This window comes from Triticum urartu, chromosome 6A, assembly GCF_056163025.1.
Source record: "Triticum urartu cultivar PI428250 chromosome 6A, HENAU_Tu73, whole genome shotgun sequence".
NCBI lineage: Eukaryota > Viridiplantae > Streptophyta > Magnoliopsida > Poales > Poaceae > Triticum > Triticum urartu.
Window position 1 is genome coordinate 540,371,143 of NC_141878.1, and position 20,915 is coordinate 540,392,057.

The 20,915-nt window shown below is 43.5% G+C and overlaps 2 protein-coding genes across 5 annotated transcripts; one reads left to right on the top strand and one right to left on the bottom strand.

Annotated features, from left to right (window-relative positions):
• The first annotated feature begins 2,342 nt into the window (after window positions 1–2,342).
• Window positions 2,343–15,243, top strand: LOC125514802 (separase). Of its 3 annotated transcripts, none has more exons than XM_048680151.2 (27): window positions 2,343–3,137; window positions 3,222–3,399; window positions 3,491–3,583; window positions 4,630–4,761; window positions 4,861–5,324; window positions 5,412–5,520; window positions 5,809–5,934; window positions 6,019–6,318; window positions 6,405–6,524; window positions 6,622–6,843; window positions 7,062–7,172; window positions 7,303–7,449; window positions 7,536–7,904; window positions 7,990–8,079; window positions 8,210–8,458; window positions 8,709–8,832; window positions 8,928–9,815; window positions 10,344–10,587; window positions 10,690–10,792; window positions 10,955–11,146; window positions 11,233–11,285; window positions 11,373–11,602; window positions 11,691–11,937; window positions 12,102–12,492; window positions 12,883–13,122; window positions 13,561–13,648; window positions 14,196–15,243. In XM_048680151.2, exons 1-27 carry the CDS (start codon window positions 2,410–2,412, stop codon window positions 14,711–14,713), a joined length of 6,756 nt encoding a protein of 2,251 aa, XP_048536108.2. In that variant the 5' UTR covers window positions 2,343–2,409; the 3' UTR covers window positions 14,714–15,243. The 3 variants fall into 3 exon arrangements, with proteins under 3 accessions (XP_048536108.2, XP_048536109.2, XP_048536111.2); XM_048680152.2 differs by having other exon boundaries at window positions 5,415–5,520; XM_048680154.2 differs by lacking the exons at window positions 2,343–3,137; window positions 3,222–3,399 and having other exon boundaries at window positions 4,630–4,744.
• A 573-nt stretch (window positions 15,244–15,816) lies between these two features.
• On the bottom strand, window positions 15,817–19,410 carry LOC125514803 (uncharacterized). Of its 2 annotated transcripts, none has more exons than XM_048680157.2 (2): window positions 19,200–19,410; window positions 15,817–17,080 (listed from the first exon to the last, which is right to left on the bottom strand). In XM_048680157.2, the coding sequence occupies exon 2, from the start codon at window positions 17,066–17,068 to the stop codon at window positions 16,028–16,030; it is 1,041 nt and encodes a 346-aa protein (XP_048536114.1). In that variant the 5' UTR covers window positions 17,069–17,080; window positions 19,200–19,410; the 3' UTR covers window positions 15,817–16,027. The 2 variants fall into 2 exon arrangements, with proteins under 2 accessions (XP_048536114.1, XP_048536113.1); XM_048680156.2 differs by having other exon boundaries at window positions 15,817–17,084; window positions 19,200–19,408.
• Between the last annotated feature and the right edge of the window lie 1,505 nt (window positions 19,411–20,915).

Below are 20,915 nucleotides of genomic sequence, written 5' to 3' on the forward strand. Positions count from 1 at the left end.
ATCCACATGGGCACAAAATGAGTAAAAATAATCATCATAATAAAAAAAGACCTAGAATAATTCCCATTCAAAACACCATCAACAACACTAAAAGAAACAAGTATGTGTGTCAAAAAATGAACAATTATAAAATGATATTCTTACAATATGTCTCGAACAACACCGATCCAGCACCACACTGAACACGTCTACATAAGAATCAAAAGAGGAACAAAGGCCACCCGGCATACGGCAAAAAGGACAAGCCATACTTGCAAAGAACACAATGATTATTACGTACTGATTGCACAAACCGGGTTGAAAATTGACATTTGATAGTGTTGGAAGCCCACACCCATAATCATCCCATAAATCTCTATTGCCTGGAAATATAATGAGAAAACAAGGAAAACAAACCGAAAACAGACAGGCGGTAGGCAACTACGACGGCCCGAACGACGAAGCGCCGTGGACAGCAAAGAAGGGCCGCACTAAGGAGGCGATAACACTGGCGGCTGCGCCGTGCAGAAAGGACGACAACGGAAGCCAAAGAAGAAACAGAGCAAAAAAGCCCAGGCGGCGGTGACGAGTCAGCAACACGAGAGAGAAACAGATCAAAACTATATTACAAAACACTAAAAGTATGGTGAAGTGTCATGTAGTTGGAATAGCGCATGAACTATGGTTTAAACTTCTGTCACTCTAACAACCCATCATCTAATTACTACTCCGCAATGCCTTCCCTTAGGCCCAAGTATGGCGAAGTGTCATGTAGTCGACGTTCACAGGACACCACTAAAGAAAGCAACAACATACATATCATCAAAATACCGAACGAATACCAAATTCACACGATTACTTATAACCAGACTTCTCCCATGTCCTCAAGAACAAAAGTAACTACTCACAAATCATATTCATGTTCAAGATCAGAGGGGTACTGAATATCTTTAAGGATCTGAACATATAATCTTCCACCAAATAAACTAACTAGCATCAACTATAAGATGTAATCAACACTACTAGCAACTCACGTGTACCAATATGAGATTTTGAGATAAAGATTGAATACAAGAGATGAACTAGGGTTTGAGATAAGATGGTGCTGGTGAAGATGTTGATGGAGATTGGTTCTTCCATGATGAGAGGATTATTGGTGATAACAATGGCTTCGATTTCCCCCTCATGTAGAGAAGTTTCCCCGGTGGAATTGCTCCATCGGAGAGCAAAAGTGCTCCTACCCAGGTTCCGCCTCGAGACGCGGTGCTTCGCCCCGAAACCTTCCTTGGGAGAATGCGACCGTTGGCGCTGGTAAAGAAAAATTATATGTCGAGGAAAAGAACAACAAGTGCCACTGAGTTGGAGCTCGACGCCATTGTTTTGCTTGGTTGGAGGAACATCAAAATGGAGAAATTTCTGTTCTAGATGGAGGTGGAGGGGCGATAAGAACATGGTGGGGGACAATGCTTGGCTGAGTAAAAGAATCAGTCTGGTGAGTGGCACAGCTTCCCTAGGGCCAAAGGTGGCAATCACCCCCCTACTCTAACAAAAATCCATTATGTGTACACCCTTAATATTGGGCTTAAATATCAAATAGTAGTCAAAATTAAGCTTAATTTGCATTCTTTGCCCCCTCAATGCCGCTTAATCCCTTCAACAGCCTCTGTCAAGCTCCGCCACTTAATGTGGTAATTTGGTGCGTTGGATGCGAGAGTTCAATACAACCGGAATGTCACGCCAAGCTTTGCCAAGGTCCGATCTTAACAAGAGCCACTTTTTATCGTTGTTTGATTGCTTTTTTGTAATATAGTTTTCAATATTTGTTTACGTAATGAAGATGAATAGCTAAATTGGATATACAAAGCTCGTTATTGCTAGAATAATGGCCTGAACCTTTTTTTTTTGCAAAAATGATAGGTACCTGAGTCAGGTACAAGCACATGGCAAATCAAACGTTTTTTATGGCAATTCTAGTGACACGAGGATGATAAGTTAGTTGACAAACACGATAAACTCTGTCAAAAAATAAACTCAAGCACGAAGTTGCCATCGCCTCGTCACTAAACTTGCCATCGAAAATGTTCGATTCGCCATGTGCTCGTACCTGATGTTTGGGCGTTATCAGATTCCTTTTTTTTGAAAAAAAAAATCTGAACTAGCTTTTTTTTCAGGAATTAAATCTGAACCAGCCGCTAACAATCCAACATCTGAGGCCCAAATGGAACAAAAGCCTGCTTATTGTCCCAGAATTCCAGTTCGGCCCATACACACCCAATCTTCCGCCACACGCTTCGCACGGGCCAGATCTGGAATGCGCAGGCGACGAGACGAGTAGCGGCGCCTCTGCCAAAACCCTCCCCTTTTCCCGCCCCCCCAAACGGCCGAAAATTTTCCCCACACGGCCCCGCTCCGACCACCCCGCGCACCGCGATGGAGGCCGCCGCCGACGACCTCCTCGCCGCCCTCTCCTCCCCGAGCTCCCGCGCCGGCCTCCACTCCCGCTTCGCCGCCTACCTCCAGCCCTTCTCCCCCCACCTGCCCGCCGCGAACCCTAACCCCAAGCCGCCGCCGAAGGGGGCGACGAAGCAGAGCAAGCAGCAGCAGCAGCCGCCGCCGCCGCCCCCCGACGCGGCCGCCCTCCGCCCCCTCGCGAAGCGGTTCCTCCCGTTCCTCTGCCGCGCGCTCCAGATCCTCCCGCCGCTCCTCTGCCCGAACCCTAGCGCGGGCGGCGACGCGGCGGGCCTCGACGAGCTGCTCGAGATCTACGGCCTCACCCTCGACTGCCTGGCGGCCATCTCGACCTGCCTCGCCGGGAAGCCCTACTCCGTGCTGCTCCAGCGCGGCCGCTTCGTGTGCTGCCTCGAGTCGCGCGGCCACTACGCCCGCGCCGAGGCGGAGGCCGCCGCCACTCTCGACGCCCTCCGCTGCGCGCTCTCGCCACCGACGGCCGCAAAGCCTTCTCGTGGCGCTGCAAGTGTTGCTCCCCTCCTCCCCGAGCCTGGCATTGCAGGAGAGGCTGGCGCGGACCCTGAAGTCACCACCCTTGCGGTTGAGCTCACCGTATGCCTTGCTAATTGTGCCAGCAAGGGCAAGGTGAAGGAAGATGCCTGCTACGAACGTGTTCGTAACCTTGTTGAGCAGCTCCGGCCATGGCTCCGGTGAGATAATGTGCTTTGCCAACTCTGCATTTTTTTACCAAGGAAGCATATACTGTGTGTGACTGAGATTTTGTGTGGTTGCAGGATTCTGACTGAGGGGGCCAGCAAGAAGTATCTCACTCTGCTTGTGAATGCACTGAGCCGCTGTGCCATTTTCCTGGCTGCTGAGTCTTCATTTTTCGACGCTGATCTTGTCCGTGAATTCTGTGTTGCAACCTTAGGGGAGTGCGAGAAGGCACAGCTGATTGAACGCTTGCCCATCGTACGTGTGTCTACCAATTTGATTGCCATTGAACTCAACAAATATAACTTAATTATATTGGTTAATGGTTTACTGTTTATTCTTATTGAAGGTTGCACACAAGATCTGTTCTTCTGTAGATTTGACTTGGGGTGAGAGCACATCGCTTTTGCTTGCCGTGCTTGAGTCTGTTTTACGTGTCAAGGTAATGTACCTCTGAAACATGTTGATTTCACTAAAATTCAGAAGAACATTAAACTATACAAAGTTTAGCGGCAAAACCGTGACTTGGCTGTACCAAATGATTGTGAAGCTAGAAATATGGTCCCTATATTAGTGAGATTCCTTGCTATGGAGATGTGTGTGTGTGTGTGTGTGTGTGTGTGTGTGTGATTAAAAGTGGAATAAGGCTTGTCAATAGTTGGATTTTGCAAATCTATCTTACGAAACATTGTTTCCTGTCCATGGTTTAGACTTCTTTAGACACTGCATTTGTTCTTTAATTTAGGCTGGCTTAAGAAACTGTTCATCCGTGTCATATAGTACGGCTCATACAGCCCGGCTTAAGAAACTGTTCATCCGTGTCATATAGTAAAGATCCTGACCTATAAATATTCACAGCCCGGCTCATACGGGCGGACAATATTTACCCAGAGCCCTGTTGCGACCTCAATGCTCTTCTTGAAGGAGCTTACTTTAGAGCAAAAAAAGGGAATAAAAGTTAGGAAGACTACTGACGTAGGGCGGCGGGTGAGCTCAACCTCGAACCAAACAAGCAATTGACCAGTCCAGCACGGATTGAAATAGGAGCCGGTTTGACAGGAAGCTTTTGAAAACGACCGCACCTCCTCGTTTCTTGGAAAAAAAATCCCTTTCAAAGCAATCAACAGAAATAAAATAAATCACCAATAGCAAGAAATCCCTTGCAAGAAAACAACAAAATCAACTCATGTAGTTGTATGTACACAATCTCAATCAAATCATATCTTTCCTTACCTTTGCTTATGGATTCCCTCCACACAGCAAATCTCAATCTCAACCCAATCAAAATTTCCTACGCCGGACCACTAGAATAAAGTTGCCCCGGTTGCAACACACAGGTATTTAGGTAGTTATGAATAAATGACAATTAAGTCTTGCAAGCAGATTTCTGGTGTACCTCAGTTCTCATATATTGTTTGCACCGAGGCAATGAGTTATTTTACCAATAAGACATTGTTAGCTGTTGTGATATCATGCAATTTTTTTCAGGCCTACTTACCTAAAGCTTTGAACGAGTTCCTGGAGTTTATAGATTATTTTTCTCGGAGTTTTCTTTCAAATAGGGATGTAAATGCTGGTGCTTCAAAACTATTTTATGGACAAGGTGGTTTTTCTTCTGAGGTACATTATGTACTGTTTTTTTACCATTGCTTGATGTTAATTTATACCATAACAGTGCTATTATTGTTTTTGATTAATTAATTTGCTTGCAACTTATAGATTTCCCCGCCCATCGCCTCAGTTCTTCATCTTTATGCTACTGGATTACACTTCAGTAGGCAGCAAATGGAAAGCGAAGATCAGCCCTCTATGTCAGTGGATTTTCTCATGAATGAAAAGGACCTACAAACTTTGAACAATGCACTGGGCACACTAGAACGGATTTTCTGTGTCACTGATGGCAAATCCAGTAAACATGATAATTTGGGTAAATATTCAAGTACACTAAGTGATGCCAGGCATCCCAATAAGAAACACAGTTATAGTTGTTCTCAGTCACGTGAGCATATTAATTTTTTGGCATATTTGGATTCTTTGGAGTTTGTTTGCAAGATACTATTGCAGCCTGCAAATGCAGTTTGGGAGAGCTTCTTCAAAGAAAAAACAGTCCCCACTTCGGGGAAAATGACATGTGTCTTAATGGCACTGAATCAGTTTATTGATTCCAGCCTTTTTGCTTATAGGTAAAGCCCATAAAATTGTACTGTATTATCTCACTGCAATAATCGAGTGATTTCTGATTTTGCAAGCTGTTCTTTTGTGTGTTGTAGCAGTTGTACCAAAATGTCTGACGAAGAGAAGGAGAGATTAAATAAAACCTTACTGAGGGCCCTAGTGTCAGCAATCAAAATTTCCTTTGTGACCAAAGAGGCTATCCAGGTACCTAAGTCGCTTGTCCTATACTTGTATTTGAATCTTATTAATAGGAACTCAAGACCATTTAGTCATTTACCACTGGTGTTATTACTTGTGCATCATAGAATCCCTTGATTCAACCTGTTATTGGTATCATCTTTGGAGCATTTTGTTGCATGTATAAGTTATTATCAATAAACAACTTTGTGTATTCTCCTTTACCAGTCCATTTGTGGAGAATTGCTGTTAAATCACTGAATTTACTATCTTCTACTACCATCCCTATTAATGCATTTTGCTTTCATAGTCCAGAAGAGCTTGTATTCTATCAATTGTGCCATTTCAAGTACATGGATAAAGCTTGAGGATTTCAAATATTTGATCCCTTCAATTGGCAACATCGGCGTGACACTTTATAATATTGGACATTTTGAAGAGGTACCCTTCTAAGGTGCTGGTCTTTTACTTAAATTTGCTTTTAACTACGGAGTTTTGTACGATTGACTGTTTTAACTGCTTCAGGCACCAAAGGCATTAGAACTATGCTGCCAAGCAACATGGGCACAGATCAGACTTTCTTACTGTAGACTATCAACAAGAACGGAAGGTCACATCATAATTGAGGATCTACCGAAGGATACACTGAAGGATATCATTACACATGCATTTGCTAGGATAGACAAGATGGTTGACACTCTCCATAGATGTGGCTCAAAAGTGATACGAGATATTGTTGTGAAGAGCTTGTCTGAATTGTTGGCCCATGCTGACACATCAGATTATCACAAAAGCTATTCGGTTCTGATCAAGTCGTGGGTGAAGGTATTGACATAAAAAAAACTAGAGAAGCTATCCAACTTCAAACACTTTGCTGATTTGGTTTTGTTTATTTCTTATGCAAACTTTAGATAACACTTAAGGATTTTGCGAATGACCAAAATATGGATAGTGCCCCACTTCTATATCACTCTCTTATGGGCTACCCATCTCCCTTGCCAAAGAAGTTGATAGGCTCAATCTTAGAGCAGGTACCAGATTCTGTTTTGTTAGATTAAAAATAGTGTATCTTTATTTGGATCTCTTTCTGATGTGAAGTGCTTCGTGGACGTGCATTGGTTTTTGCAGGAATTATTAACATATGTAGAAATGGAATCTCGTGCCACCATGCTCTGCGGAAATATGCAAATAAGAATAATAGATATTCTCTTGAATGAACTTTATTGTTCAAAAGAGTACTATCTGGACAGATCAAAAGTTTTAGTTAGAAAGGCACGTGCACTCCGTTCATCTGGGGTGCAAAACATAAGCAGGTGTCTTGAGTCCTTATCTGAAGCCATATCTTTACTGGTGAAGCCCTCGCCACCCCCTTCTTGTCCTGTTTTCTTATGTATACCATGGTAGGAAGTATTATTATTGGTCCAGGAGTCCTATTAGGCTATGTTTCCTTTCCTTATACCCCAAGTCATGTGTAATATATATATGCTCCTTGGGCTATGCAATAGAGATAAGTTGCATCATAACATACCACGAGTGAGATCTAAGATCATTTTCCTCCATCGAACCAGCGAAGCATCTTACTGGATTCATCTCAAGGGAATGCGATCGTGATGCATGAATTAGCTATTGCATACTGCTTGCATGCACATTGTGCGCAGGAAGCCAATCGTGGCGGCAAGGTAACTGCTTCATATCCGAGCTGCATTTAGTTGAGTTCACAAGAATTGCTTGTAGTCACTTGTACTGTTGTACATTAGCTAGAACATGCCTTTCCGTTGTTTGCTCATGGTTATTTGTTATTTTGAATAGGTAATCTTTGATAATGCTAGGAGTGCCATTGGCTTGTGGTCAAAGTTGGGTACTTCTCATCATTCTTCTCCTGGTGTGATCTTTCAACAGTCATCAGAAACTCTTGTACCACTTCTTTGTTCTCTTGTTGATTTGTTGGCCATGAAGGTAAGTCAAAGCTAAAACTTATTAGGTTTGATAAGATATAACTGTGCCTTTAGCAAGATAATTATGTGTTTTTTGCCCTATATCAGGGTCACTTTGAGCTTCAGTTTGAGCTGTGCAAGCTTATCATAACGATGTGGAAGCAAGAAAATTTACCCATAGAAAAGTTATTATCCATGTTATTTATCAACCGGCGCCTTAATCATGCGTGCTGTCATCTCCCAGTGGACCAGAAATTTGTTTCTTATGTGGCAGAATACCTTGGTGTTGATTGCCGCAATACATTGTTTTGGAGAAACTGTTTCAAAGGAGATTATCCTTCTCTTTCTATGTTTCTTCAGCAGTTGTTGCCTGTTGAATTCTTTTCTCAACCATGTGAATATTCCCTTGGAAATCAGTTTGGTTTCAATGCTAGTGTTGATGGGATTGTTAAAGTTGCATCATCTCTGGTTTCTGAAGTAAGCTCAGTTACTTGCATTGCAAAAATGTAGTTCTTATTGTCCTTTAGTTTTTCTGTTATGCATCTTGTATTGCTTTTTGCAGGTTCCTTCGAATAATCAATCAACCTATCTGGCTGGTTGGCTGTATTATGATTTGTCAGAAAGACGTCTGTCAAGAGGACAACTTCTCCAGGTAATCATTTTCTCTCTCATCAATTTACTTTGGTGGAAAATCTCCAGCTATTATGAAATTTGCTTGACTGTAGAGCTGCTTTATAGTTTAGCCCCTTGTAATCAGAACAACTATTTGTTTTGTTTTGCAGGCCATTTCATATGGAAGAGAAGCCCTCCAATTGCGCAAGAAGCTCCTAAAAAATAAGTTCAAATTTAATTTGGGCAAGTTTGTAAGCAAGGAAAGCGAATGTTCTGATGGGCAAGGCTTTGTTTCACTTGAAGCATGGGGACCAACAATGGCTGAAATTTGGCCAGATTGCACCAGGCCAAGCAGCATGAGAGATTCTTTCCTTACCCCATGGAATGTACTTAAATGTTACCTTGAAAGCATATTACAGGTATGACAATAGTGTGGCGTGAGTTAAGTTCAGTACCAGCAAATTGATTGAAAAAGTTGGTGGAATATGTGCACCACCGCTAGCCATCTTTAACATAGTAAGATGAGTCCAACCTACTTATGAGTGATGGCTTGTGTTGACACTGCTTTGGCTTTTGGCAATATCGCAATCATTTCCATAATGTAAAACATGGTCTGAAGTTGGCTACAGACTTTCTCATGTTATTCATGTTTTTTCACTATGTACTCAGGTTGCTCTGATGCATGAGTTGATTGGTGATGGCGCCGAAGCAGAAGTTCTATTACGGACAGGAAAGGAGATATCATGTTTCCAAGGATTGCCAATTTTTGCTGTTGTTTTTACATCAGCGTTAGGTACATACATCTAGCGATGATCTGTCTGTTGGTTTATTGTTCTTATTCATCTGTGTTGGTTTTTATTCATTTTTCCCTTCTTTCTCATCTTTTAGGTCAACTATACTGCAAGAGACAGCTGTGGGATGCTGCAGAGGGTGAGCTTAAACATGCTAGGGATCTCCTTAAAGAAAATGGTGAATTCATTTCATGTGAGACATGCAGGTTGACTCTAGAGATATCAGTTGATGTGCAAGCTGGGGATCTGTTTTGGAATCAATTTGACAAAGATTTGCAAAAACATTCAACATGTAATTTGTCTCGTGCTTTATGCATGTACCGATCTGCCATGGAGAAATTGAATGACACCAGTTTGGAATTTTCTGCTGGGTCCTGTGGTAAACTTAATACGAGTTGCATTTTGGGCAACAAAGACTGTATTGCAGAAACCAAGCGTGGAGCTTGTAATCGTGGGAAAAAACCCTTAGCAGCCAAGGATGGAGTGTTACCTCCATGTACTCCTTGTTTGTTGTTCAGTCAAGCACCTATTGACCAGCACAATGAACTTGTGGGATTAAAATCTGAAAGGGAAAACATGAAGAATGCCGAAAGTGCCCCACCATTGGATGTTAACGTTAAGAAGACATCCAGAACTTCATCACGTTTAGCCAAAGAACAGAATGCGGCAGCTCATGCAAAGACTAGAACCACCCGATCCAGCAAGCGAACTGCACATGTGAAAAGTGAAAAAGATCTAGCTGAACTGAATAGTGAGAATGACATATCTGGGAGCTACAAATTGTCCACAGATGCTTTGGTCTGTGGGAAGCTAAGCTGCTCTCTTGATGGTGTTTACTGCAGCAGAGATGACATATGCAATATGTTTGGGTGTTGGAATTGCCTTTTTGTTAATTCACTCAATTCCGAGTCCATTGAGAATATATTGCAGTTCAGAAAAGACTGCATCCGCCGACGCCATCTTGTGTCTCTTCTGTTAAAAACAGGTACCATTTTTATCCATGTTCTGTTATGTGCCAAACCAATCTTGTGATATACTTCAGTTATGAGACACGCAATTGAAGGTTTCACATACCTAAGGAACCTCATTGGTTGGTAACTTGGTGCTTAATTATGTCAAAACTAAGTTAGCTGAAGTGTGCCTTGCCACAAAAGACATGGCCAACACAATGGGGGCCCCAAGTGCTCAGCTTAGCTAAATTATTAGTCTATGATGGTGGTCCATGGAGTTAGAAAAGTGTGACTGGCCACAACAATGCCTGTGAAACAAACAGTAGCCTAAGTTTCTTACGCAAGTTGTACAAGTAGACACTCCCTGAAAGCTCTCACATCACAAATATAGTGCTCCACATTTCTACATGCGATACTTGGAAATGTATGGTTCTGTTAGCTTAAGTAGTTTGATCAAATTTGATTTCTTGCTTCTGTAGTTGGGCTACTTGTCGATCATTACTTAGTAGTTAAGTTCCTTAATTCTTTTCATATTATTCAGTCCTGATGTGCGGCCTTTGCAGCAAGAGCCTTGGGAGCTCAGGGTGGAAAGCATGGAGCTCATGAAGTTCATAGTATCTACTGGCAGTGTATATCATTGTTGTATTTCAGATCTCTTCCTCAAGGTTGTTATAGAACCTATGAGTCTCATTTAATTGGACTAATCATGAATGAAAATACTGGTGATTTTCTTTCTTTAGAGCGTGCGGAAATACTATGTAGTATGAGTTTCTTTTTGCTGAAGGGTTTCCTTTCAGAACAGTCAAGGTTTGTCTAAATCAATTCCCTATTATGCATCAGTCACATGCATAACATTCTGATCGTAGCAGTTCACGACCCCTGCTAAACTGTCATCATCACTATCTGCAGGGATAGTTGCTGCAGCTTCTCTAGTGTACAAACGGCTGATATCGTTTCTTGGTTGCTGAAAGCTTTTGTGTTATCTGGAGAGAGTCCTTCACTTCTTCAGGAGGTCTGTGATATTCTCAAGTCATTCGCTCTCGTAATTTTAAATGCTTAGTTCGTATAACTTTCTACCTCTTTTTGTGAGTGTCTGCTCAAGTCAGGCTATTTTTTCCTTTTGTCGTCAATTATACACTTGCTCCTGTCTTTACATCCAACTTCCCCATTGCAGGTTTGCAGGCTACTCACATGCATATTCTTACTCTCAACGATAGATTCCACGGTTCAATTACCTTTGTATTCCAAGGGATCTCTCTCTTTGAATCATTGGGCTGCTTACTTTCATCAAGCTTCTGTTGGAACTCATCTCAATTGCCATTACCTTGCAAGCTTACAGGCATTGCCCAGAAAAACAGATTCGAAGGTTTGTACCACTCCGAAGTTCACAACCAGATTAACACATACTGGCATACTTCATTTGTTCTAATAATTTCCCCTTCATGTTTTCAGGGTCTTGTTGGAGATTTCGCAGACAAGATAGATGAGGTCCCAAAGTTTCTAAGGTTTAAAATTTTAAATAGTTAACTTGCTGATTTATTGTTTCATATGGTGTATGTACATGTATAATTAAACTACAATTTCGGTATCAGGTTTTCATCGGCAGACATGGAACATCTCGAAAAGCATGTATCAGAATTCTTCAATCAACTTCCTGATGTACCAATTGTGTGCATTAGTATGCTTGGAGGTGATTTTGTGAATGTTCTTGGGGAAGCACTTCTTCTCCCTTCCCTGTTTCCTGCTTGGATGTTGCTCTCAAGGTTTGATTCAACAAACAAGCCTACCACAATGCTTCTACCAGTGGATTCTATTTCAAAAGGTGTGTAGATTGCCTGTTGTGTTGCATAGTCTTATAAGTTAATATTGGGTCTCTTGCACTTTTTATTCACATGCTTATTGTTTGACAGAAGCACATAATGAAGACTCTTCTATCAAAGAACTGGATAATCCAACTAGAGCTTCAGATAAGAATTGGAAGTGCCCTTGGAGCTGCACTATTATAGATTACGTGGCTCCAACTTTCAGAAAGCTACTTGAGGATAACTTTAGATCCCTCTCTGGTGCAATTGATATTCCAAAGGATGGACAAGCAAATACAGTAAGGTGGTGGTCGGATAGAATGAAGCTCAACAACGACCTTAATGAGATACTGGAGTAAGATTTCTTATGTATGCTACGCGTGCAACTGTAAATATTTTAAGACGGTCTCTAGATATCTTGCTCCGTACATTATTGAAGATTTGCGTTTTCATTATAGGATTATGTTTTAAAAATCAATATTCCTTTGTTCTGATGTCTTTGTTTGCCGTTTTGAACAGAAGCATGGAAAAATTGTGGCTAGGACCCTGGAAATACCTTCTGCTGGGGCACCAATCAGCTGACCAACACAGTGAGGCAGTGCTGGAAAATCTAATCACTGGTCTAGAATCAGAATTCAAACTTGAATTAAATCCAGCGCTCATCAAGGTCATCCTTGGTGGGGTTACATCAGTGGATGAACTGAAAGAATGTGTTTCTCAGCTTGTATCATATAAAGCTTACTTTGGCAGGGGAGGGTGTTGTGGAAGAGATAGACTTAGAGCCTTCTCTTGCCAGATTGATGCTGAAGCTCTGGTGTCCCTTGAGCATTTATGCAATGGTGTAGTGAATGAGCTGGCCGAGCCAGTTGAGAGAACTCCAGTGATTTTAGTTCTGGATACTGAGGTGCAGGTGAGCAATATGATATCCTTATTATTGGCTATCTCTTCTGTTATTAAAAAGGTCCTTTTGACTCTGTTATAAGTTTTGACGGATGTTCCGCCTACTGATTAGCCACTAGAAGGGATATAAATTAAATGAAAGCTGTGTCATCATTTGCATCTACCTTGATGTGATCTAATGTAATTCATTTTTGCGGTAAATAATTAAACAATGGATGAAACAACACTGTAAGGATCTTTCATGGTAAATTTTAGTGTAGCAATATTCTTTAACCTCGAAAGGAAATGTTCTACTGCTAGCTTTCTCGTATTCTTTCTCTAGCAATATTACCAATAGAAGCTTTTTTTGATCCCCATCATATATCTTCTTTAACCTCTTCTTAAAAATGATTGAGTGCAGATGCTTCCTTGGGAGAACTTGCCTGTGTTAAGGAATCAGGAAATGTACCGCATGCCGTCAGTGAGAAGCATCTTTCTAGCATTGACTAGAAGCACTGATCATCAGAAAGATGCCAGTGTCATAGACCCTCCTTTTCCTGTTATTGACCCTTTCAATGCATTCTATCTGTTGAATCCTGGTGGTGATTTGATCAGCACACAAGAGGAATTTGATCAGTTGTTTAGAAACTACGAGTGGAAGGTAACGATGATCTGTTAACTATTTAGAGATGATGAGAAAATGTGCTGCTTGTTTAAACAACCTTCTCAATGGTGAATATTGCAAAAGAAGAATCCTACACCTGTGTTGTATAAACAATGTAGTCTGGCTTGCGAAAGTGGAACCTTTACTGTTTTCTTTAAACTCTAGAAATGGTAAATATAAATAGTTGGAAATCTGGTTTCCTGGTAGCTTTTGGTGTAGACTCTACATTTGAGTGTATTGTTAGTTTCACTAGTCAGGCATGCATCAAGTTTAGCATACTATATATAGATGATGCAACCTGCTGAAGCGCTTTAACGTCTGTCACAAGGAAATAAGCCATGTATCCAAGAATGATGCAAGCTAGTTAAAGTATAAATTTGGATTTTTCTTAAAGCAATCACCAGCATATAATTGTGATGCATTGATGCCATGCAGGGAAATGCTGGGGATGCTCCTACAGCTGAAGAGCTTGTCTTGGCCCTGAGGAATCATGATCTTTTTCTCTACTTTGGACATGGAAGTGGTATGCACTATGGTCTATGGATATAAATATTGGTAGTTAAGTCATTTTGCTGGCTTGTATAATGTGCTTGTGTCGGAGTCATTTGAACTTCCACGGCTTCAACCTTCAACATTTGAAGCCATCAAAGTGTAGCGCATTACCATAATATCCATACTATAGGATGCAAGCTAAAAAACAGTGTCTGGTTCTTCTATGGGCATAGCTACCCGTGTTAAGTTATTTTGTACAAAATGCTCACCAAGCTTCTATTGAAAGCTTCCACAGGAACTTTAACTAGCACTAGATGACGCATAGTTTTATAAAACCTAATACTTGTATAGTAGTATAGTGGCAGATGTATCAGTAGGAACTATTGCTTCTGATGCTAGTGCTAACAAATGCCTTCAAGTCTGGTGGTTTGATGACCACTTGTGCTATTATTGTTGAGGAATATGAACTCCCAGCACTTAGTACCGTTCAGTATTCAGATACTTTTTATAAACTGGGTACTGCTCAGGTATCAGTTGTACTAACAGAGTGTTCTAACTAGTCTGAGAAAATGTTGCAGGAAGCCAGTATGTCTCTGGAAAGGAAATTGAGAAGTTAGATAATTGTGCAGCTGCTCTCCTCATGGGTTGCAGTAGTGGGACACTTCATTGCAAAGGAGCGTATGCTCCTCAAGGGACCCCTTTGTCTTATTTATTTGCTGGTTCTCCGTCCGTCATTGCAAATCTCTGGGACGTCTCAGATAAAGATATAGATCGATTTAGTAAAGCACTGCTCAATTCATGGCTGCAAGAAAATGTCACGGCTGCCAAGAATTGCTCTAAATGTTGCCCTCTGACACAAGAATTTGAGTCCATGACCATCGCCGCGAAGGACAATGGTAGGTCAAGACGAAAAGGCTCACGATCTAGGAAGCAACAACAGACAGTAGAGATGGGCGGCAGTAGTAGCTGCTGTAACTGCGGGCACAGGCGAATAGCTTCACATATAAGTGAAGCTAGGCGTGCTTGCAGGCTTCCTCTTATGATCGGTGCATCTCCTGTTTGTTATGGTGTGCCTACTATCATCAGGAAGAAGTAATGGACATGCAGTGTTCTAATGGGAGATCATCGAGGACTGCATGCTGTAGTTCTGGGCTTTGAGCCACTGATGCAAACCGCATCGCACCGAGGGAAGTGCCATGATAGGCATGTCATTGCACAAGCTCAAATGTTCTGGTGACATGTTTATGCTGTTGTTTGTACTTAGCAGCAGATGCAGAGCTAACTAGATAATGCTGATTGGCTGTTTTTTTACCCAAGGACCAGCCCGAAATTTCATCGATTCTGACGAGATTCAGTGCTGTGCCAACACAGGGTATATACGAGTAGAATTATGCTCCGGGAAATCAGTAGCATGTAGAGCAAATGAGCCTTGATCTGTTGTTAATTTGTTATACATGTGCTTCCAAATGTAATTTTGAGCACATATGTAATCTCATGTACTGGAAATCGTAGCATGTAGAGCAACTGAACCAGCCCCAAGGCAACTGGTAACTGTTGTTTGTATTATTTTGTACACTACAGATGTGATTCTTTCTGTTACATTATAATATAACTGGTTTAATTGTATGTTCTCGTACCGTTGTAGCTTCCATAATATAGCTGGCAAAGTTTATCTCCAAAAGTCAAGCTTCATAAACTTTGACCAAATTTAAATCAGGTACATCATGATTCATGAGACATGTTTTTTTACATGGATTTTGCTACAAATTGATGTCAGTTTTTTTTAGCAAGCATAAAAAATCCTTGCCATGTTCAGTTTTTTTTGCCAGGAATTGCCATGCCATGTTTAAAAATCCGACGCCAGATTTTTAGCATTTCTGTTTTATATTGTACTATTAGATATTCTTGGTCGAACTCTACAATGTTTGACTAGTGAAAAATGTCCGTACGCACAATGTTATGGAAGGAAGGGAGCACTATGCCAAAATGTGCTGTATTATGCGAGCGCAGATGTGCATTTCATCGTTCTCATGTCTGCAATTATTCATAGCTTCACCCGGCAGTGCAGTGAGTGCTGTATTTAAAACCCAACAACATGTCACAAATGAAATAGGTGGACAACGCAGTATCCAACACAGCAGAGCCACGCACACAACAAAGAACAGCAGCTGAAATAATTGGCCAGAAACAATTGGAAACTACACAAGCCGCACAAGATGGATGCGGCATTTTCCTTTTTCAGCAAAGAATGTGAAAATGATACATGGTTGATGGAAAGCAATGAGCTGAGGTTAAGACAAACTACTTTGGTACAATGATCATGAACAAGTAAATTTTGGTTGGAATTGATGAATGCCAGGCACCAGGGAATCAGCTGTGCATGTACTCTGGTGACAGAGCCCCTGCCTTCTCAATTAGAATCTAAAAACAGTCTTCCACGGTTCCTACGGCGTCGCCGGCGACGCCTGTCTGATCTAAGCATACCCGCGCCTCCTGCTCCGGCCAGAGCCATATCATCCTCGTCGTCGCCCTCCGAGGTGAAAGGGTATGGGGTGGTCTCGTTGGCACCACCACCGCTAACCGCATAATCTTCATCGGCATTTCCAGGCATGCCACTTGGACTCTGGAGACTTTGCGTTCGATGTCGCTGAGCAACTTGACGCATCATGAATATTATCAACCTCCGAGCGTTATCCGCCTCCCGGTCATTGCCACGATCGTCGTCGTCGCTGTCTTCGTCCTCCAAGTCCGCTCCATCCTCCAGGTCCAACACATAGTCACCCCAAACCACTGCCCTCCCCATTGATGAAGTGACCGTGCTGAGTGCGTCTTCCCTCTCTCTTTCAAACTCGAGCGATCTCCACTTCTGTTCCACGGCAGGATCCACTTCCCTTGGCTGCACAAGAGGGTGCTCCAACTTCACATGCTTGCGGAGTTCCTTGTACGTCCCCACAAACGAGCAGCCATCCTGCATGCATGTTCTCCTTTTCCCATTCAGGTAACTTCGAGCAGGTTCTACCACAGTCCACCCCTTCACTTTGCCACGACACAATGGGCATGCGAGGTCAATGGACTCAGTCTTCTCGACTGCAGTCAATGGCACAAAGTCCAAGGTACTGCCAACAGTGCTGGCAGGCAGTTCCTCAAGCAATGCCCCCTTGGTGTATGCCTTCTTGAACTGATCGAGGCAATTTGAGTGCCGGTAGCTCGTTCCACACATGTAAGGGCGGCAGCCCTTGTCATGAGACGAACAAAGGAGAAGCACAGCATTGTGTGGGTATTCCATGCATACAGAGCAGTTGGCATCTTCCCAGTCCATCTTCTGCACAGTTGGCAGTGCTTTCTTCCGGTTGGCTCCTTTCATTGCTTTCCAGCGGTATGAAGGAATGGGATACGGCGTGGCCCTGAGACGACGAGCCGCATGCCTCTTTGCCCTTGCATTTCTTGCCATTTTCTTGGAAACCTGTCTGGAAAACCATCACTACATGAGCACCTCATAACAGTGTAACGTACAATAAACAGGAGGATCAATAGCAAATAAAGGAGGGGAGAGATCAGAACCACACCAGAAATATGAACAAACAAAAGAAAGTCCCTTCCAATTATGTTAGTATATTGACAATCAAAGTCATATGAAGGGGAAAATGAGTATGAACTCATCCAGCATATTCTCTGCCCCGAATGGTTCAACAGCATAAGCAGCAGGGCAGCAAAGGGGGCTGACAGCATGAAACACAATCAAGTAGACTGGTGATCTACAGGTGCCGATTTCATTAGGTTCTGGGAACTGGGATCATACACTTCCAAGATCATCAGGAGAAAGTTCTACCCTAGAAATAAAAATGAATATGCAAAGCCAAGCCCTGAAGATTACTTGATCTGCATCACTCATGATGAAGAACACATCATAGATCAAAGTCCACGGAGATAATGTAGAAGGTTGTGAATCGTGTCAAAAGCACACAAGTAATAAAGCTGAAGCATATTACTGGTGAAAGTGTATCAACAGATTGCCAATATACATGCAACCAAGGAGCACATCAACTTCTAGGCAAACGATCATGTTTTCATAACCAAATCGACCCCCCCACAGAATTCGATTGAGACAAGAAAACTCTTGAGCAACGTTACCACACAATTGCAGCTTTACTCTTGCAGCGCAGGCTATCAAACTTCAGATCCACAAGAATGGCTAACAAAGCAGCACAGGCACCAGAAGTCACAAATAGACTTTCTGGGATCCAAGTACAGTTGGGAAGGCAGATAAATAAAGAAACAAGGCGCTGGCACAACCAGGAGCATTAAATAATGAAATGCATCAGATGTGATCTACATTCCCCATTAAAAAATAACACCTAAGAGCCAGATAAGACTAGCTAAAGGAAAAAAACCAGCGACTCACATGGAGCATCTCAGCTCGTCTCAGATCTGCCAGATTAGATGTGAAAAAACAAGGAACAACACATACTACTTTTTTTAATTGGAGAGAATCATTTGATACTGCACTTGGGCCAAAGATTCCATCCTTTGAGGACATGCTACGTTACCAGCACACGGAAAGAATATGAAGCAAAGGTGTCTCCTTTAAGTTTCGCTTTGCTCCTGGTCCTGCTTACACGATAAATGCAGATTGCAAGCACATGGAAGGAGGTTGGGAAATGATCTCTTTTGCCGCAACTTGGTGTCTTGGACCCAAATCCAGCATTCTCGAGCCAACATTAGCGGCAAAAGGATGCATTTATTTCCCTTCCATGTAAAAGCACCCTATCCACTCGATGGTGCAGTAGTAACTAAGCAAGATCTCTCTTCCTGCACTTCCAGGCGAAGAACTGCATGGCAGAATGCTAACAAATCCGGAGAACGGAGCCCTGTTGCTTTACTTAAGACTCCTAATTATTCACATTCCTAGAGAAATGAGCATCAACAGACTAGAGTTTTGTTCTTCCTTTCTGTTGAGTCAATCATTTCCAACAGAAAAAGAGAAATCTAGACACAGCAACAATCGCAACTGCACATCAAATTCATGGACCACGCCATTGGGGCACACGGTTCCAATCTACACTAGACGCAGAGCCAAACACCAAGCAAAAGTGAGAAAATTGCTGCTTCACCCACTCGCAATTGGCGGAAGAGAAGCCCCGTTTGCTGAGGTAACTCCAATTCACAGCAAAGACCCAAGAGATCGTGATCGCAAGCACCCAAATCCTCACTGTCCCTGGCGAAATTCGCACGGAGAGGACCAATTTTGGTCACCCCATGAGAGATCCCCTGCCCAGACCGCTCCCCGGCAGCCCCCGCCCGGATCACGGCCTGGGCTCCCCAGATACGGCCCCGTGCCGCCTCCTCCCCGCGGGAACCAGCCGCAGAGCACTCAAATCGCCGCCGGAACACCCGAAATTCCCCGGCAACAGGCCGTCTCCCCGCAATTCCCAGCGCAACACGCAAGCAAAAGCACGTCCCTCACCACTCCACGCCCCAGAGGGGCAGGCCTCACCCCGTCCCTCCCAGACCAAAACCACAACCACCAAATCAAGCGAACCGAATCAGAGGCAAGGCAGGGGGGGCTGTAGTTGGATATATACCTAGGCCGCGGCGGGGTCGGCAAGGGGCGCGGGTCCGGGCGGTCCCGGCGGCGGAGTCGGGTACGGCGGGGCGACGACGGCGAGGGGCACGAGGGGGAGGCGTGCGGGGGAACGGAGAGGACAAGGACGCAAGTTATGGAGGCCAACGATTTGGTCGAGGGAGAGAGGAGAAGAAAAGTGGCGCAAAAAGAAGAGAAAAAAAAACTGGATAAGGAAAAAAAAGAGAATGGGGAGTTGGGAAATGGACGCGAGGGGGGAGGGGGGGAGAGGATGGCCGGTGGGCCGGAGGAGGCTGGGGGATAGGCAGCGGCGGCCACGTTTGCTTTTTTGTTGCGTTGGCGTTGCAATTACGGCTCGGGGTTTGGGGCGGGGGAGGCGTGGGGCGGGTCCGTGGGCCGAGCCCGTCGCGGGCGGACACGAGGGCCGTGGGCAGAGGCGTGGAGGAGGCGGGGCGCGTGGGCGGCGTCCATGCGGGGGAGGGATGAGGGAGGAGGCGCCGCGGTGAGTGACGCAACCGACGGGATCGGAGGGGCATGTGCTGCTGCGTTGAAACGACGGACGGACGGACGGGGAGGCGGAATATTCATATTCGTTCGGAATTTATTTATCGCGGGAGGTGGGGGTGTTTTTACCCCGCGTGTTAAAACGATCTTTTTGATTCCTTCGCGCGGAGAATGATACGTCACGTGGTCTCTTCACCTTTTCACGCCTCGTCTCTCCAGCGGTTCAAGTAGTAGAACCGACGAGCTTTCAAAAAACAAAAGTAGTAGAACCGTCGATCCTCATAAAAAAAAGTATTATAACCGACGATGACCGTGAGTGATGCTAACATTTGGTTTGGGAGTTATTTTTCTTTTCATGTCGATCGAATTACCGAGCTATCTCATCTTGAAAAAGCTCCTATGTCTCGGTGTCCTCCTCCTCCTCCTCCTCCTCCTTCTTCTTCTTCTTCTTCTTCTGGAGTGTATGAAAAATCGACCCATGCCTACTTTCATGTCTCTACATGTGGTTTGAAAATAAGCGGACGGTTCTTACTCTCATGTGCTTTACATTACAAAAGGTTTGGCATTGCAATCTTGTACACCCTATTTTCGGGTGTTTTGCGAGATCCTGCTACTAAAAGAGGGTCTTAATTAGTGATTTGTCGACGGAACCACCAAGCACATGCTCTTTTGGTGCCCAAAAGATTACGAGTTAATGCTATAGTTTGTTACCAAATTATCGTCTAGAGATTGACATGGTCAGCTTTGCTATCAATGAGCTAAATTAAATAGGCCGCCAAAGGATAATGTTTTGTTTGTTTTTGTGCCCTTCTGCGTGAAATGTACACTTGATTTTCACCATGATCAACATTATCTCATTGGTGGCACCTTTTTTACAATGAGAACCGTCGCCTCGATTAGACAACGCATCGCCATTCACTGGAGCCATACTCCTCTTCATCCGACCGCACATACTAGATCTGCAATGTCATCATCTCGTGCACCGACCAATCATCATCCTTGTTGAAGTGGGAGGCGCTAGTGCCACTACATCACATTGACCAAGAAGGGCCGAGGCTTGGACCTTGAGATCTCCTAGAGTGCATGATAGCCTGTTTCCCCTCATCGCCCCATCCTCTCCTTGACAATCAACTATGGCGAGGCATCAGTTGAGTGTAGGCCCATCAGACGAGGAAGCAACAACATTACTAATTGACGATGCAGTGGAGCTTAT

Coding starts and splice junctions, on each gene's coding strand:
- LOC125514802 (XM_048680151.2), top strand. CDS start 2,410: ATGGAGGCCGCCGCCGACGACCTCCTCGCCGCCCTCTCCTCCCCGAGC. Junction 13,123..13,560: donor TTAGAAACTACGAGTGGAAG/GTAACGATGATC, acceptor GATGCCATGCAG/GGAAATGCTGGGGATGCTCC. Junction 13,649..14,195: donor CTACTTTGGACATGGAAGTG/GTATGCACTATG, acceptor AAAATGTTGCAG/GAAGCCAGTATGTCTCTGGA.
- LOC125514803 (XM_048680157.2), bottom strand. CDS start 17,068: ATGGCAAGAAATGCAAGGGCAAAGAGGCATGCGGCTCGTCGTCTCAGG.